Below are 17,735 nucleotides of genomic sequence, written 5' to 3' on the forward strand. Positions count from 1 at the left end.
CGTATCCCTCTTCAAAGGGACATTTTTCAAGGATTTCGCGCTGTGTGCTGTTTTACTTTCCCTCTTTTTCCGCTCTATCTCTAACCACCGCGGTGGACATAAGCTTCTGTGTTTGTGCTGTGTTTTTTATGTGTGTGTGTGTGCATCTTTTTGAAACGCTTCCCATCGTTGGTTTGCACGGCTCACGGCAAAACCTGCCATGAAGCGCTCGGAAAGGTATACTTCTTTCTCCCGTTGCTGCAACGCTTCCGCACGAAATGAGCAAACAAAATAAATTGAAGTCCCGCTCGGTACATTTTTCATCATTTTTTGACATTCCCAGTGTCCGTGCGCCCTTTGCGCGAGGGTGTCTATATATATATTTTGCACCTTTTCTGCCGGCCCTTTACAGAGAAAGTCTGAAAGCTGCGCAAACCGTTTTGAGCGCCAATGAAGCTTTGCAGTGGGTGAAAAACGAAAGACATCAGGCACAACCATTTTGTTCGGGCAGCATTAAAAGGATTTTCTTTCACTAAACTGCCATAAGCTTTCCTTAATCGTTTAAAGACAGCGCTGGGGCTCCGTGTTGGAAGCAGGGTGGCATCAGGTTTGCTCTTTTGGTGCACTACGTCACGAAACGTTGATGGAGAATTTGAGTTCATTTTTGTGTGTGTGTGCTGCCGCCATTGCCAAACTTTTTGGCTCGTGTTGAAACAAAAACTAAAAGGGCTGTTTCTCGTTTTTGGGAGGGGTAAAAAGTAATAGTTGCGAGTGTTTTCGCCCCCTTCCCTCCCTCTGCAACAATCATGAGCTATTGTCGGATGAGGAGCTGCACAAAACGTATGCCCGGAGGATAGATAGTACTCAAGCAGCCGACTCCACACGACGTCGGATGAATTGTTTGCCGAAAAGTCATCTTGAAGCGAGGATCTTGCCTGGGGTTGAAATGAAAAAAACACTTCACACTTGTGGACATTGTGGAAATGGTTCGTAAGCACGGAGGACGGAGATAAAGAACCTCAACCCCCCTCACCGTACGCTTCAATCGAATCAGGCAAAGTGTGACGACATCGGTTGCCAGTACTCGAGGTGACAATCCTGTTACTCGTTTGCGAACATCCCACGTCGCCGTCCCAAGTTGATAGATGTCCGCACTTAAAAGGGTTCAAGCGTGGTTTCAATTTCTTTGAACGTACTGGTACATAAAACGAGGGAGCGTCTTCCTCGTAAGCGTTTCGAGACGCTTCAATATTTTCTTGAAACAACCGAGCCTGGTTGTTCCGTTTGTCGGTCGTTCTGGTCGACCTTACAAGGCCACCCTTAAATGATCAAAAATGGTCACACATTTTCAATCTTTCGGTCGCCGCACGGTCCGAAATTTGACGATGCCGATGAAATTCTTTCCATCCAAATGTGGAACTGCGAGGACATGCACGTTACCCGTACGGACCATTCCTTCTTTTGTCATTCTTCTTCATTTCATCCTTCCCTCAAATTTCTCCACGCCTGAAGCAAATGGTTGGAATGTTTTCCCCACTCGCCCGTTCGCTTATATGGTGATGACAAATTGCTATCCACACGTCCGGACCAATCCATCCCGCCGAGGGATCACCGCCCTGTCTGTGTCCGAACGCCCTGTCTGTGACGAATGGGAAGGAATGATGCAAAAAAAATCCTATTTTCATAAACAAATTTGTCACGGAATTGTCCAGTTGCTGGTGCTCCGGCTGAAGCGTGCAATCGAGACGCAAAACATTTCACAACCATTCTACACACGCACGCAGCGAGAGATTTGGATGAGAAAACGTTTGTTGTATATGTGTCCTTTTTCCCATGAGTCTCTCGCTCTATCTATGTCTCTTTCTCTCTTTCTATCTATAGAGTGTGGTGCCAGATGTGGACTTGCTAGGTTTTGGTTTCATTTTTTCATTTGTTGTTTTGTGGATGGTCGCTTCATGACACTTTCATTGCTGAATGGAAATTGCTAATGGATTCTCCCTTCGAGCGACTTTGTTATGTGTCTCGTACAATAGAGCTTTACCCCAGTGCATGTACGCCATTTCGGGGAAGTGGAGAATAAATTAGACCACGCGGAATGGAAGGGCATTCGGCAGAGGTTAGGACTATCGCTTTTGTGGGGCATGGAAATAGGACAGAATTTCTTTTTTTGTCGTCTTTGTTGTATTTGTATCAATCATTCAGCATGAACAAATTGTGTAGATGTACCGAAACACACACACACACATTGAGAATATGGTAAAAGCTTTGGCAAGCGAGGAAAACTTTGGCAAGCGAGGGTCACATAATTGTAATAGCAGTTGAATGGACAATAAAGCCCAAAAGTTCAAATATTGAGTAGAATTCATGTTTGTTGCAAAAGAAAAAAGAACTCCAATGTCCCAATGGGCGCCAGTCTATTGTAATTGTATCTCAAAAGTTCAAGAGTCCCATGAAAGTTGAATAGAGGTGTAACGCTGCTTGTCTGTGCTAAATTGAGCATCATTATTCTTCGCCCTGGTGACGAAGTGCGCCAAAGTGACGGCCAGCACCATCACAACCCTACCTGGCAGCGCGTGGACAGGCGTCCCACGAAGGTACAAAAGTTATCGCACTATCTCTCGACAAGAGATATTAAATTATCCCCCCCCCCCCCCTCTCGCGTAATGAACCAACGAAACGAGCTTTGGTTGGTGGAAAAGAAATCAACATGGCGTAGTTGGTGTTCACGTGTCGTTTCACCAAAACCCATGGGAGGATTTTTCCAAAAGTCGATGAACTTACGTAAATTTTTTCGTCTCGTTTTGCACTATTCGCCACTGTGTAATATACATTGTAACCCATTTTTGTGTCTTTATTTTGGTGTGATTTTTTCCAGATACGATCGAGAATAAGGTCACCGAGACGGAGGGTAAGCGATACACCGTGTCGTCGCAGCTCCGCATCAAGCCAACGTCCGACGACGACTACATGGAGTACACCTGCCAGGCGAAGCACAAAGCCCTGCAACCGGATCGTCCGATGCAGACGAAGGTTCAGCTTTCGGTGCTGTGTAAGTAGCATGCGGAGCTATGCTCCTATAATCAGTTTCATTAGGACTGCAAAAAAAGGTAACGTAACGGCAACGTCTGTATCCTGTGCTCCAAAACAGATCCACCGGGCGAACCACAAATTGAAGGGTTTACGGCGGGCGAGGTGTTGCGGCGCGGTCAAAACGTGGAGCTTATCTGCCGGAGCCGCGGCGGCAACCCGCCGGCCCAGCTGATCTGGTACAACAACGATGTCCAGGTGCGGATGGCGTACCGGACGACGGATCGGCTGTCGGAAAACATCTACTCGTTCGTGGCGGAGGAAGGCGACAATAAGGCTCGGTTACGGTGCGAAGCTAATAATATAATGATAGCCGCACCGCTCAAGACCGAAATTACGCTCAGCGTTTTGTGTAAGTATTGGCTGGGTGGGTGGTGTGACAGGTGAAAGGTATGACGATTGACACCAACACACTTTGGCTTGGTTGTTTATTCCACACAAACAGTCGCTCCAACTCAGGTTACCATTTCGGGTGCATCGGAAGCACGCACCGGCGATGTGGTGTCGCTACAGTGCCAGACGGCTCCGTCGAACCCGCCGGCCGAGATCAAGTGGAGTGTGAGTGGACATCACGTGAAGAACACCACGTCTAGGACTATCGAAAATCCTGATGGTAAGTAGAAGCTGAGCAAAAGAGCATTGCGGGATTAATTGGACACCAGTGCATCAATTTTTGACAACTTTTGATAACCCCACAGGAGGATGGATTACGCTTTCCAACATCTCAGTGCCGGTGGAGGCCAACAAACGATCGCTGGTAGTGATCTGTCACGGGCTCAACATGCAGCTGACGGAGAACGTTATTGCCACGCATACGGTTAATGTTTTGTGTAAGTACATTGAAATGCTTTCTGAGCTGTTGCTACATTATTAGAGAAGGAAGGTTTCGTTCTGTTCGTACCACATGGCTGCTTTCCGTTCGAACGAGTACACTTCATTATTATGCACCTTTACCAGTTTAAAACAGTACTTGCGTTACAAAGCATTCTTTCTTTCGCCACCCGTTTAGTTGGTGGGTAAAGTGAACCGGTAAATTAGTTTATCTGTAATGTACTGTAGCGCTGCGATTCTACGGCAGCTTCATCGCCGTGTCGTTGATGCATAGCGAAGGTACTTGCTCGCTCATGAGATTATGGTTTTCCGTAACAAATTGAATTATTCATGCTGTCATAGCTTTAGTAGAGCAAAAACCACCTTTAACTAGCTGATATGCGTATACTAATGAGGAACAGCAGCTGGTAACATGAGTGAAAATTGAACGGAGTACAAAGTAATTCTTCATTCTGTAATGCATAACGAAATCCCATCAGCTTTTGAGAACGAAACAATTTGGCTACAGTGGCTTTGTTTTGCTGTAGCATTAAACATACACAGATATATTAAATTTCATCCACGTTTTTCCTTACCATTTACTTTAACAGTGCCACCGAGTCAACCCGTCATTACGGGATACACCGAGGGAACGATCATTGCGGCTGGTTCGGTGCAGCGGCTCCAGTGCACGTCATCTGGCGGCAATCCGTTGGCAACGCTGACCTGGTACAAAAACGATAAAAAGGTAAGTCGAAAGGGAGTTCAAGTCGGTTTGCCAAATCACGCATACTTGCTTTCAACTGAAAATGGACTGTTTTGTCTGGGCGGGCGGGGCGAGGTCGATAATATGTTACCCACTTTTGAAGCAGTTAACGCAACCATCCTCCCAAACTCAATCCACGTGTTGTTTTTTGTTTTGGTATACGAAGTGTGTTCCCCATGTGTTTGCGTGGTTGCGTTTGTCCATGTGGGAATGTGTTGTGTTAACATAGTTTACATCATTCATCACCAGGACACAGGCCCTGGTGTGTGTCTGTATGTGTGTGTCCCCGTTTGTTTAGTGTTTCGCAACACCAATCGCAACAAAACCCCCACTGCAACGGATGGCAAGCGCTTTGGCCGCTGTGTGGTGTGTGTGTGCGGGGGCAGGTGGCAGGTGGCGATAGGGCAAACGGTTTGATCACGACCAAAAGACCACGTGTTGAGCCTGTGGACCGTCGGGAAATGTCCCAGAATGGGCCGAGAGTAGTCCAAGCAGTAGCAGCACTCGGTAGCAGCCCGCGTGGGAGATTTAATTAATTTCCGCAAACTTTGCACAAGCGCCCGGACCCAGTGTGCCCTCCGTCAGTAAATATTTGCCACCCGGCATCTCCGGCGCCACCCTCCGGAAAGCTGACCAACACCCGGTTGGGTGTGTGTGTGCCACAGTCGCCACTCTACAGCCAGGCCGTTGTTGTCCGGTCCGGTTCTGGGTGCTGTTGTTTTTGTGCTGCGCTGTTGTGCCGTAGCTGCTTGGGACAGTCTGGCCCAGGCCCTGTGGGGATTCTTTGCGCTGGAGGAAAGTGGTTCTGGTTTGCAGATGCTTTCGGTTTCGGTGAGTGTGTGCATGAGTGTGCTTGTGTGCCATGTTTCGATTACCATCCGTCATTTCGCACCGATCCCGCAGGGGGAAAAAGCGAACGGGACCGTTTTGTGTGATGTGTGCGTCCTGGCTGATGCTCAACGTTCCATTCAAAACCTATTGTGTGCAGTGTCGTGGTGCTTTGGTGCCAACGTGACACCGAGATGAGCTTAGCTTTGGCGATAGATCTTGTGAGGACGGACAGGAAACGTAGAAGCACAGGGGACGTTAAGCATAGAAATGGATTATTTGCGCAAATGGAACAGTGTGAAAGTTGTTGAATTCAATTATGCTGCAAAACAACAAAAAACAGACCACGAATGGTTGGTTACGCCTTAAATCATTCAACGCAAGACATTGCTATCATCATAAAGCGTATGAAGAATGTAAATAGAAAGTGAAACCAATTTCTCGTTCCACTCCACAGCTCAATACACCCACCAAAACGACGGACAAGTCGGTGTCGTCCGAAATTTCGATCCTGGTCAACGCGACGGATAATCAGGCCAAGTATCGCTGCGAAGCGCACAACTCGGCCACCGAAATTCCAATGTCGGCCAGCCGTACCCTTGCCGTGAACTGTAAGTACTTCTTGCGAGAGCATTTTATTTGATCCGGGCTGGCCAAGCGCAGCGGCAAACACGATTTAACCGTTTCCTACTTCCTTCGCCCTTTGTTCCAGTCCCACCGGAGACGGTAAAAATCAAAATCATTCCACCGGAGCTGAAGCCCGGCATCGAGGCGACGCTGATCTGTGACTCGAGCTCGAGCAATCCGCCCGCCACAATTTCGTGGTGGCGCGATGGCATCGCTGTGGACGGTAAGTGCTGCTGGCCCGATACGCTGGGCATGGGGATGCCTTTGCGGGGATGGGGATACCTGCTGAATTGCTGCAAAATCGTTGGCAGAAGCTTTCTTTACCGTCTGTTTTATGGGTTGTGTTTTTTTTTGTTTGTTTGTTGCTTCTATCGCCCATGCTATACAGGAATGAACAATTCGTCGAAACCGGGTCTATGGGGCGGTACCGTATCGTCGCTCGAGCTAAAGGTGAACATCAGCCAGGACATGGACGGCAACGTGTACACGTGCCAGAGCGCCAACGAAGCGCTGCAGCGCAATGTACACGAAGCCATCAAGCTGCAGGTGCTATGTACGTGTCTCCGAGCTTCTCGGAAAAGGCTCACCGATCCTCTTTGAAAGTTTTCTGCATCTCTTAAGTCGGTTTTATTTGCATCTTTTCCCCGTCCCCTCCAGATCCGCCCAAGTTTAAGCCACCGCCATCGTCGACCGTCGTCGGGGCGGAAGGTGAACCGCTGACCGTGGCCATGGTTGCTACCGGGAATCCGATGTCGATATCGTACACCTGGACAAAGGATGGCCTACCGATCCTTTCATCTGCCGGTACGTATAAGGAAATGGGGATGGGAAAAACAGCTTTTTACACGCGAGTGTGTGTGTGTGTGTGTGGCCTTGGCTACCCATTCCTCTAATCAGCGAAATTAATCTGAGCGCAACTGTTTTTCATCCCCCTTTCTCCCGCAAAACCCGTTCGTCGATAGGTGCCCAGCGAATCGTCTCCGAGGGACCGATCCTCAACATTACCCGGCTCAACCGTAACGATACCGGCATCTACACTTGCGAAGCTGTCAACTCCCAAGGGTCGGCGATGATTAATATTTCCGTCGTAGTTGAGTGTAAGTACATGAATCAAACTTTGTCCAACTCGTGCTGTCGGGTTCGCCGTCCCGGTGCGGACATTCTGCCAGCCTCGCTCGGCGCTTTTCACTCTCCCAGACAACCGTGACACATGAGTTTTCTTTGGCCGATTTGCCGAATGTAGACCTGGGGAAAGTGGACGGGCAGCAACGGGCGTGGTACTTACACACGTACGCATTTGTCATCCGCTTTGGTTTGCGTTGTGCCCGTGTTCCACTGCGCCGCACTTCTGTTTCCGGCACAGTTCGAGAGGCAGTTTTTCCTCCCCGGGCACACTTTTCGCAAACCGGCACGTCCTGGCTTCTGGTAGCCGCTTTTGCCATTCTGCTACCCGTTACACGGATCAATGCCTGGGGACACCGGCCATTCTTCCCCTTGCGTCTCAGGCTTCTGCCGTTTGCAAACGGCTTACCGGCGTATGCGTGTGTGTGTCTTGTATGGCAACGGTCAGTAGCGGCGTGTATTGGGCGTGAAAGACAAATGGTTTTCATTTTGCTTCTAGGGAGAGGGAGAAAGATTTCCAGCCTTTTTCTCCACCATTTGGGTGCGCCATGGTGCGTGTACGGGTGTGCCGGTGTGTGTGTCACACATACAGTATGCGCAGGAACACCGTACCGGTGTCCGGAAGCATTTATACGTCAACGGTGCAAATAAAAATTTATTACATTTTATGGATTAATGCATCGGGCCCGTGGACATTAATCTGGATGAAATTGTCTACCGGAATATGGTTGGAGTTTTCGTTTTGGAAAATAAAAGCACACTGAGAACACCGAGAGAACCCTTGCGCGTGCGGTTAGAAGACGGGAGCAGGATGCGGGTGTGCGTGTGTTGATTAGTTACAGCCTTCCAGGAACAAATCTTTTACACCAACAGCAGACGGTTATTTTCTCAACGGTTTTGGACAGCACGGATGCTTTTTTGTGTGTGTGTTTTGGGCAACGTATATTTATTTTTATTCTTTGCTTTGCTACATTTTCCAACAGATGGCGCATCGATACAGTCAATATCGGAGAACGTTACGGTCAATCCGGGCGAGGAAGCGATGCTGTCGTGCACCGTTGAAGGTAGGTTGAGATGTAATTGCACAGTTTAGTACGTAGCTGATATAAACATGACTTATTATCATGAATGATCATTACAATAAAAACAAATGAGTTTAACGAATGAAGGGGAAAAAGGATTTAATTGCAGATAATAGCTTTTATCGGACAAGAGCTCAAATAATAATGATAAAATTCTACTTAAAAACGCTCATGTTTCAAAATCGAACGCAATATTCAGAGAGTAGTATTTGATTTTTTTTAATTTCATAGACTAAAATAATTCTTCTGACAGGATCAATAAGCAACGTTTAAGAAAATAATCCCTCGTTGCTGAATTAATTGAATGAGCCGCTTCGATATTGTCACCCAACAGGAAAACCGCTTACGGAAGAACACATACGGTGGGAGCGTATCGGGTACGATATGACCATCAAAACGTCCACCACGTTCGCGAACGGAACCAGCTATCTGCACGTGAAAAACGCTCGCCGCGAGGATGTGGGCAATTTCCGCTGCATCGCCGATAATCGCGTTGCCAATCCGACCAGCCGGGACGTTCTGTTAATTGTGAAGTGTAAGTGTCTGACACCATAATTGCAAAGTTTTTGTAATGATTGTTTCCAATTCGCTGCTTCATATTGACTTTGGAAAGCGTTTAAACTACACTGTGTAATCTTATTTTACACTCTTCATCCAATCCCGCCAAACAGTTGCACCGGAAATTGACAAATCGCCCGTAATGTTGCGTGCGGCGGCCGGATTCGGGGAGCGAGCGCGACTGCCCTGTCGGGCACAGGCGGCCCCACGGCCCAAATTCTACTGGTCCCGGTCGGGCCAGGTGCTGAACGTAAATCAGTCGGCCAAATTCTACGTCGAGCACAAGCAGATCGATGCGCTGACGTACGAATCGATCCTGGTGGTGGAGCGTGTCGCTTCGAACGATTACGGCCTGTACGAGTGCATCGCGCGGAACGAGCTGGGCAATGTGAAGGAGAAGGTACGACTAGACGTTACCTCACCGCCCGATCCACCCGTCAGCCTGAACGTGCTGAACGTCACGCACGACTCGGTAACGCTCGCGTGGACGCCCGGCTTTGACGGTGGCATGAAGGCAAACTACCGCATCCGTTATCGGGAGCTGAACAGCGACCGGTACTGGTACGAGGACAGCCAGCCCAACTCGTACAAGCTGACGATCGGTGGACTGCGGATGAACACGCTGTACGTCTTCTCGATAATGGCATCGAACGGGCTCGGTTCCAGCCGCTACCTGCCCGATGTAACGCGTGCCCACACGAAAGGTAAGGAGCGACAGGCTCGTTTATTTGTTGTGTACAACCTACATTAACCCCTACAATCTTAATGCTAACTTTCGAATTTTGTGATGTTAAATAACTGCATTTGTGGCGGCAAACTTTTGGCAAACCCGCACACTCAACAGATACGCCACCATCCCAGCCAGCCTCTTCGTTGGGCAGCAAAACGGCCACCTCGCAGTCGACCGGCGGCACAATCGGTGCTTCCGGTATCGTGCTGCTAATCGGTGTCGCTGCCGGAATCTGTCTCGTGCTGCTCAACATCATTCTGATTGGATGCTGCATCCATCGGCGCACCGTCCACAAGCGCATCAAGCGGGGTAACGTGTCCTTATGGTGCCGCAAACGGCTTGCTGGATTTCGTTGTTGTTTTAGCCGTGGACGACGAGGAAGCGTTCTTTTCCGTACCCTGCGTGTTTGCTCTGTGTGGTTCCCTTAGCGCCTCACTGCATGGTGGGCAATTCGCTTGTGAAACTGGGGTAGGAAAGACTTTTTCCAAGGGATTCTGAAACGAATAATGAGAATAAGAAGAAGTTTTGTTTTTGCAGAAATTTTAATGACTTTGTTGTTGTTAAACCATGTTGTTAAGTTTAATAACAACATATAAAAAATATATCAGTTTTGCTACTATTTATTGATACGATACAAACATATTTGTTTCTGCAATTCAAATTATATAATTTCAACGATAAAGTATTATTCACAAAAAATTGCATTGTGATTGTGACACAGGTTTTTGTGAAGGTTTTTGCCCTCCATTCTTCGATTTCTCTCAATGGAGACGCCCAGTACTTTTCGAAGTACAAGCAAAATTACCCAGGCTGCTTGGTTTTCTGCAAATAATTGCTCATGAATTCGCTATTTTTATGTTTTAATAATCAAATTCATCTTATTTTGCATATTTGCTAAATTATTTCTTAAAATTCCTTCAATACTCAATAAATTATCTCTGAATCGAATAAATAGTTATAACTGATTATGTGGACATTTTTCCTCGCCAAGCGCCCACTGTGCGCTGGATGAACTCATTTGTATAAGCTCGTCTGCTCGATTTCCCCCGAGACGTTTGACAACTTGTCTCGAAGAATGTAGGGTGAAGGGTGTGCAGTTGGTTCGACAAGTAAATGCGTCACATCGTTGTCGTCGTCTTCGATGCATTGACTCTACGCCGGCTTGAGATTGTCCCTCAACCGGGTAGATGCTGTATCGATCCATCAATCATCTTCATCATTGCCATCCATTTGACACAACTCTATCTCTTTGCGCTCTACACTCACTCATACTGCACATTCACACACAAACACATACGTATATAGACGCTAGGACAGCTAATGATAGTTGCTCGACCCTCGACGATGCTCGTTGCGTGTTGGGCGACGGATCGATACATTTGCTTCCGATTTCTCCGGCTAAACGCACCATTAGCCACTTGTTACGGGTGCATTCAGTGGGAAACGATAACGATGTAAATTGCAGTTGCAGTTGTAAGGAAGAGAGCGATCAGTAGTTTGTACGTACTAGCAAGAAAATCGGTTTCACAGCAAAAAGGACTTGGGATAATGATTTCCGACTACTGGTTTATTTATTTATTTTTCTTTGGAAACGTTGTCATCGATTGATTCATGACGGTTTGAAGTTGGAAAGCAAAAATGGCTGTTTTAATCTTGTACAGTTGTTGCTTTTACATTGTATGCCATAAAAAATGCAATAACAGCGTATAAAGCTATTTCAAACATTGTTCACATTGAGCGGATTTTCATGCGATAAAAAACATAACTTTTTTTGATAACCTCCACTCCACTGTACATTTTGAAGCACGCTTTGTTTTCTACACAACAAATAGTTTCCATTTTGTACACATGCGCTTGATTGCTTGATATAATAAAGTAATCACAGAATGGCAGAAATATGTTTTCCTTCATCGAACATGCTAGGATTAGGTCGTGTTGTGCGCTAGAGAGTCAATTTAATATTGCTACACAAAAAAGGCCTGCATTGTTTCTGCGATGTTGTCAAAACAAGCTAACTGACATGGATTTTTGAAGTTTTTGTTTGCGAGCATTGGCATCATGTTTTGTTCCAGGAAAAGAATGATTATTTGTGTGTTGCAGTCTGTCTATTCATATTTATAACTTTTTGTCGTGAAAGAGTGCTACTTTAACGTTGTACTTTAGTTCAGAAGCTTATGTCAAAAATATTTTTGACATGCTTGCAGTCTTTCAATGAAAATGGATTTAAGATAGTATTATGTTCACTTATGATATTTTTTGTACTATTGATACTAATTATTTTATTCAGTTTTTTTGCATATTTATTTATTAATTTGGTTTATTTATTATTTTTATTTCTTTTCATGTTACTCACAAAACTCTTACACTCAGGCCCTGCTGTCGACGTTCCCGAGATGGTACAGAGTGCCGAAATTCCTAGTTTTGTTATTTTCTGTATTGCTCTGGCCGCTCTATGCCTGCTGGCAGTGAATGCTGGGCTTGTAATTTGGTGTATTATACGCAAACGAGCAAAAGGTAAGTGTAACCATCCAACTTGATAGGCTAACACGATCTCCTGCGAGATGAGCAATTGGAAATAAGTTCATTCATTTGGTCGCTGAATTTTGTCTAGAACTGCTAACTCGATGGCTTGTTTTTTTGTAACCTTACGCTGAAACTAAATTCAAAATCTTCTACTAATACCCTATATGTCGGCTACGAGCTGCAACATTGTTTAGCAGTGTCGTGGAAAAGAACGCACCTCGTCGCACCATCGAAATCGTAGACAGCAAAGCAGTCGTGTGCCAACCCTTTTTTTTCTTCTTGTTCCACCATTCCTCGTACTAAACATTCGTCATTTTGTTACAGGCGAAACGCTGTCTAGTGTCTCGGAAAAGAGTGACGCTTACTCGACCGACGCTAATCGTCCTGACTACACGGTAGGTGCCTTTTAACCCTTGGAAACAAGCAAGCAGCTTCATTCATACCGTTGCCAGCTCTCATGTTCATCACGAGGAGCTGCGTGTGTGTGTTGGTGCCAAGGTCTAACTAGTTCTCTTTCTTCCACGTTATGTTTTCATCTGCCTTCTTTCCCCATCGACCATAACTCTCATCGCACACAAACGAACAATTAACAGGATGACACTACCAGCAAATCTGCTTCGACATATCTGGTGGAGAATGGGGATATGCCACCGCCGCGCTATCAAAAGGAGGGCACGCTTCCCCCGTACCCTAACAATATCAATGGAGGTGGGTTTACGATTTCTCTTCTTCCGATTCTAGACTCTAACGAGCGTTATTATTAATTGTGAGAATGGTCGCAGTGGTTCCATTCTGAAGGAGTCAAAAATGCAACATTAATCTTTAATCTTTCAACTTTTATGTATTCTGACGCTTGTGATATATAGCTTACGCACGTACCTTGCCCCATCCCCGGCACAACCCAGTGAACTATCAGCAGCGCAGCCACGACGATCAGATGATCGAGCGCAGCAGCTACGTAACTGCTCCGTCCCCTGGACCACCGTTCGACGGGTCCTACTACAACATGAACAGCGACCGCTACCTATCCTACCCTCCAATGGTATGTGTCTTTTTTGCTATAGCTTCTTAACGTCTGCCAAACCTCGATGCTTAGTATCTCTCTTGCACGTTCTCTCCCGTTTCCCAAAACTCAGCAGCAGGATTATTCGGCAATGGAAATGTCCACCCCGCCACCACCGGTAATACCGGCACTGCCCAAGAATACTGGCACGCTCACGCGCACATCCCGTCCGATGGTTCCACCGCCGGACGTTACCTACCACGCCCAGTCGGTAGTGAACGAAAGCTCCTCCTCGCCGCAGCACATGAGTAGCAGCCTGAGCAACACGGTCCTCGGTCCGTCGCAAGCGCCCGTCCCGGCACCAAAACCGCTGCAGGGCATACTGAAGGATCCGAAGCGTAACAGCAGCGCCAGCAACAGCAGCCAGCACCAGCAGCTCCAGCACGGTGCACAGCTGATTGCGGTCCAGAACCCATCACCGGTACCGCTGGTAGGCGGTGTGCCCGGGCTGCCGCTCGTTGGCAGCACTTTCCTGGGCGCGGCAGTGGCGGGTAATGGCCCGAACGGAGGCACCGGTGGGACTAGCAGCTTGGGCAACAGTTTACTGATCGGTACGTACGATCCAAGCAGTACCAACCTGAGCTCGTTCAATGCGTCGTTTGGCTTCACGGATGCGGATGGACATCTGGTGTAAAGTGTGGTATTCGGTTAGCTATTCCACAACTGCCAAATAGCGGCGTGGATGTAATTTTCTCAAGAATAAGAAGGTAAGTTGGTTTAAACATTATATAAAGTACCTGTCCGGTCGTTTAGCTATCACATTTTATCAGACATGCTTACATGAGTCAGTATTCCGATATGAATATTGCATTGAATAACTGATAGGTGAATTAGTTAAAAGTGTAGAGTTTGATAAACTATATTTTGAAATCTTGTATTTAACGCGAAGAATAAATTTGAATTTTGTAATTTTAGTCGTTTACTTTTTGCATTTAACTATAATTTGATTTAAATATAGAATGATCCCGATCATAATTGACCATGAATGGGTGGGTAATCAAATTTCATATTTAATTTTGCCAGGACAGTCAACGATCGGACAGTTATGTACCCTTTTTTTTTTATTAAATACAGTTATTGTAATGTATTTTTCTGCTTTTATTTTTCTTTCTTCCTCACTTTTTCTTTAATATTCTGATAATTAGCGTGTTTGAACGCTGTGTTGACTGTGATAAAACTTTGCTAGCATAATGTGTAATTACGGTGTCGAGGTGTCTGAAGTTGTCGTGATGAGATGAGACGAGACCGCAAGCTGTTTAGAACGCCGCTCACTATGCCACTCATGTTGTCAAGTGTTTGAAATGAGCTGCAAGTAAGCGCGATTTTATTGACAAAGTTCTAGAGCAGCGTGAACTGGAGCGTACTGGACCGAACAGCCCTTGGCGTTCTATTCCCCCGTCTGTCTAGTGATCACATCTACGTTGCCCGGTTGTGAGAAAGTGTGAGAAAGTGAGACAGAGAAGTAGCACATGGATATGGACAGAGCGAAGAAGGTTCTTAAAACCCAATGTAAGTACATTAATTAAAAAAAACAAATAAACATTTAAAAGAAGGTTTAAAACAAAATGCAAAACAAATCAAGAATCTCAAATGCTACAATCACTCGCGGGTTGCAGCGCTAAATATACATACATCTATAAATATTACTATATATATACTTATACATATTCAAACTTTCAAAAGTTCATATTCATATATAATGTAAATTCGACAGAAAAAAAAAAACAAAAATGAAGGCGAGCTTGCAAGAGCAGCTTAAGACAGTTTGCAGGAAAAGTTAAAGGGAATTAAAAAAGCTAGGTGGCCAATTGTTTGAAAATCAAAACGGTGCAGATAAACGTGTTGTTAAAATGAAAATGATAAAACAAAAAAAAAAAACAATTCACATCAAAACGAAAGCATCTTTAACTGATTAATTTACCTTCAGATTCATCAATCAAGCTTTCGGGAAAGTAATGCTTGTGTAAAACGTGTAATCAAAACTGCAGCAAAAACACAAACGCAAAACAAGAGCTAGAACATCCAAAACTGAATAAATCAATGAAACAAGATAGTGAAACAAACATTACAATCGAAATGTAAGCAGCTACAAATAATAAAGCCAGCCAAATACATGAAACAGCGAGAGCAGAACAGAAAAAGTGACAAAATAACGCAGTGTACAAAGGAAACATAAATCAAATTAAACAGGTTAAGGGGTTCATGGGGTGTACAGATAGGACGCAAGCAGGCAACAAACAAACAAAACAAAACAGCAACAAAAAAGGAAGGCTCGTTTTGAGTGAGCGGAACATAAACGGAAGCAAATAAGTATGGAAATAAATAGAGAGAGAGAGAGAGCTAGCTAGCGTTTAAGATGTAAGGTGCAGAAAAGGAAGAGAAAAACTCTTTAAAAAACACAAACACAACATCACAGTACTGATTAATACTTATGAAGCTAAGTCTAATTTTTAAATTAAAACAGTAAACACTACTGAGCTAGTAAAATTGCAAAACGAGAAAGAGGGAAATAGAGGAAGAGAGAGAGAGAGAGAGAGAGAGAGAGAGAGAGAGAGAGGAAGAAAGGGGAAGGAAGAGAGAAAACAAAAACATGTAAAAAGAACGAAGTAAACACAAACGAATCTCTGATACCGAATTAAATACTCACATCGTTATAATGGCTCCCGGGACGATGGGACCAAGGTGGACAGAGAAGGAGTAGAAGCATTAAACAAGGCTTGTAAAAATATTGTCCACTTCTTCTGTCTGTACCCGTCGTTGCACACCCGGGGCCGATTCGCTAACGAATACTTATAATTTATTTCACACTCCGTATCGTTGTACAATAACTAGCTACTATAAATACGTGCTCTACGTTCGTTTTCTGTTCGTTCGTTAATAGTGAATAATTTTACCTAGTGTGTCAAAATGAAAAAGGAAAAAAAACAAAACCATTGCTGTAATTATTATCGAAACAATCGCAACACAAGCCCCCTTTTTACCGCTCTGATCTGATCTGAATGAATTCATAACCAAAGGTAAAACCAGTGTACAGCGTCTGTCTGAGCGTGTGTATGTGGGTGTGTGAGTGTGTGTGTGTCTGAACGTGCTAGCCAATTGGTGGCCAAATCGGACCACCCAACAGCCAAAACACACCCGACACAAATCTTCTTTATGTCTAAGGCATGTTTAGAATTATCTGTTCACGGTTACGAATGCGACGCATTGCGGCGATGGTCAGTCTGAGGGTGAGTTTAGTGGAATAGTTTTATTTTCTACTTCAGGTAGTAATGATTAAGCATTTAAAATAAGTTAATAAACTTCGAGATTTTATAATTAAACATCAGCATGATTATTAATTTGGAGCACTTGTGTCCTTGTTGCGTAAAAATAGAAAACATGCAAATATCACATTTTTATGAATCTAGCGGAACTTAACAACATCAAACGATTATTTTTCCTCAAACTCATCATTTCTAACGTATTTGTTAGGAATTTTGTGGTTGAGTCGTGTGACGACTTCTAAGGCGTGATTGTCGTTTTGCATAAGGTAAGCTAAATATACCAACGTTTCCATTTTGCAATCGAATAATCAATATAATTCGTGGGAAAGATTCATTTGTATCTATATTATGTTTTGTATTAGTATTTGTATTATGCTGAATAGGTGTTTAGCATTCGTGAACCATTCTTTTGTATTTCTTCCATATAGACTGTTATTGAAGTCATATTTTACATTAATCCGTTTCAATTATTGGATTGTATAGCTTCAGTTTACGAATAACTGTTCAGTTTACAAATAATGTTATTTGCTCTATTTATATGTAGTTTTTGTATTGTTTTGTGTAAATATGTGATGTTTTTTCTGTGTTTTTTTCTACCTATTTTTTTGTTTCATCATTAACAGCAATATTGATAATTCAAGCATTCCATCCTTGCCTAGTGCTTGATTGATTTTAATTTTATTTTGTTTTTTATTGAGGTTATTCCAGGTTTAGTTTCTTTTGATGTTTGTTGTATTTTTTGTGAGCATTGTTCATATGTTTTATGTGGTGTTTGTTTTTAATTAAAAATGTGGTATTTATTAGAAATACTTCATAATATTTTTTAAATAATTTAACAATTCTCTTTACTTTTATCAATTTTTTGAATGTGTGTTGTCTTCTCTTTAAATCTATTTTGATTCCGTAATCTTGTTTTTCATTACGTATTTGCAAATCTTATGTTCTTGAATATCTAAATAAGTCCATGAATTGTGCATGCCTTAATTCTATTTATAATTTTAGTGAAAGTGCATTTTTAAGAAGGCACTTTATTTTAAATTCGGTTAAAATTCATTTATGGCGCTTAAGCAATCGTATGCGTGCAACAAAATCAGCATAAGACATTATTCCATCAGGACACTCTGCTCCTAATGAGTTGCACAATGTTGCTCTATAATTAATAATTCTTCACTCTTCCTCTACTAAACTAAGGTTGCACACGAGCACGAAGCCCTTCAACACAACTCAAAACACCATCCGTTTGCACTTCTGGTCCGAAAATAAATCACTCACAGTGAACGCAAATTCTGTTTTTACT

The 17,735-nt window shown here is 44.2% G+C and overlaps 1 protein-coding gene across 5 annotated transcripts in view; it reads left to right on the top strand.

Moving 5' to 3' along the window:
• Window positions 1-16,495, top strand: part of LOC120956355 (nephrin) — a 79,576-nt gene extending 63,081 nt beyond the window's left edge. For 3 of the 5 annotated variants that reach the window (XM_040377746.2, XM_049608410.1, XM_049608411.1), the window contains exons 7-25: window positions 2,855-3,028; window positions 3,128-3,418; window positions 3,512-3,679; window positions 3,765-3,896; window positions 4,488-4,624; window positions 5,928-6,081; window positions 6,183-6,320; window positions 6,486-6,650; window positions 6,755-6,901; window positions 7,060-7,194; window positions 8,203-8,283; window positions 8,636-8,836; window positions 8,973-9,563; window positions 9,704-9,898; window positions 12,437-12,507; window positions 12,706-12,820; window positions 12,979-13,154; window positions 13,249-13,882; window positions 14,321-16,495. In XM_040377746.2, coding sequence (XP_040233680.2) covers window positions 2,855-3,028; window positions 3,128-3,418; window positions 3,512-3,679; window positions 3,765-3,896; window positions 4,488-4,624; window positions 5,928-6,081; window positions 6,183-6,320; window positions 6,486-6,650; window positions 6,755-6,901; window positions 7,060-7,194; window positions 8,203-8,283; window positions 8,636-8,836; window positions 8,973-9,563; window positions 9,704-9,898; window positions 12,437-12,507; window positions 12,706-12,820; window positions 12,979-13,154; window positions 13,249-13,809 — 3,632 coding nt within the window. In that variant the 3' untranslated portion in view covers window positions 13,810-13,882; window positions 14,321-16,495. Of the gene's footprint in view, window positions 1-2,854; window positions 3,029-3,127; window positions 3,419-3,511; window positions 3,680-3,764; window positions 3,897-4,487; window positions 4,625-5,927; window positions 6,082-6,182; window positions 6,321-6,485; window positions 6,651-6,754; window positions 6,902-7,059; window positions 7,195-8,202; window positions 8,284-8,635; window positions 8,837-8,972; window positions 9,564-9,703; window positions 9,899-11,959; window positions 12,104-12,436; window positions 12,508-12,705; window positions 12,821-12,978; window positions 13,155-13,248; window positions 13,883-14,320 lie in introns of all 5 variants that reach the window. The other 2 variants (XM_049608412.1, XM_049608413.1) reach the window with 2 other exon arrangements.
• Window positions 16,496-17,735: the final 1,240 nt, after the last annotated feature.

Source organism: Anopheles coluzzii, chromosome 3, assembly GCF_943734685.1.
Source record: "Anopheles coluzzii chromosome 3, AcolN3, whole genome shotgun sequence".
NCBI lineage: Eukaryota > Metazoa > Arthropoda > Insecta > Diptera > Culicidae > Anopheles > Anopheles coluzzii.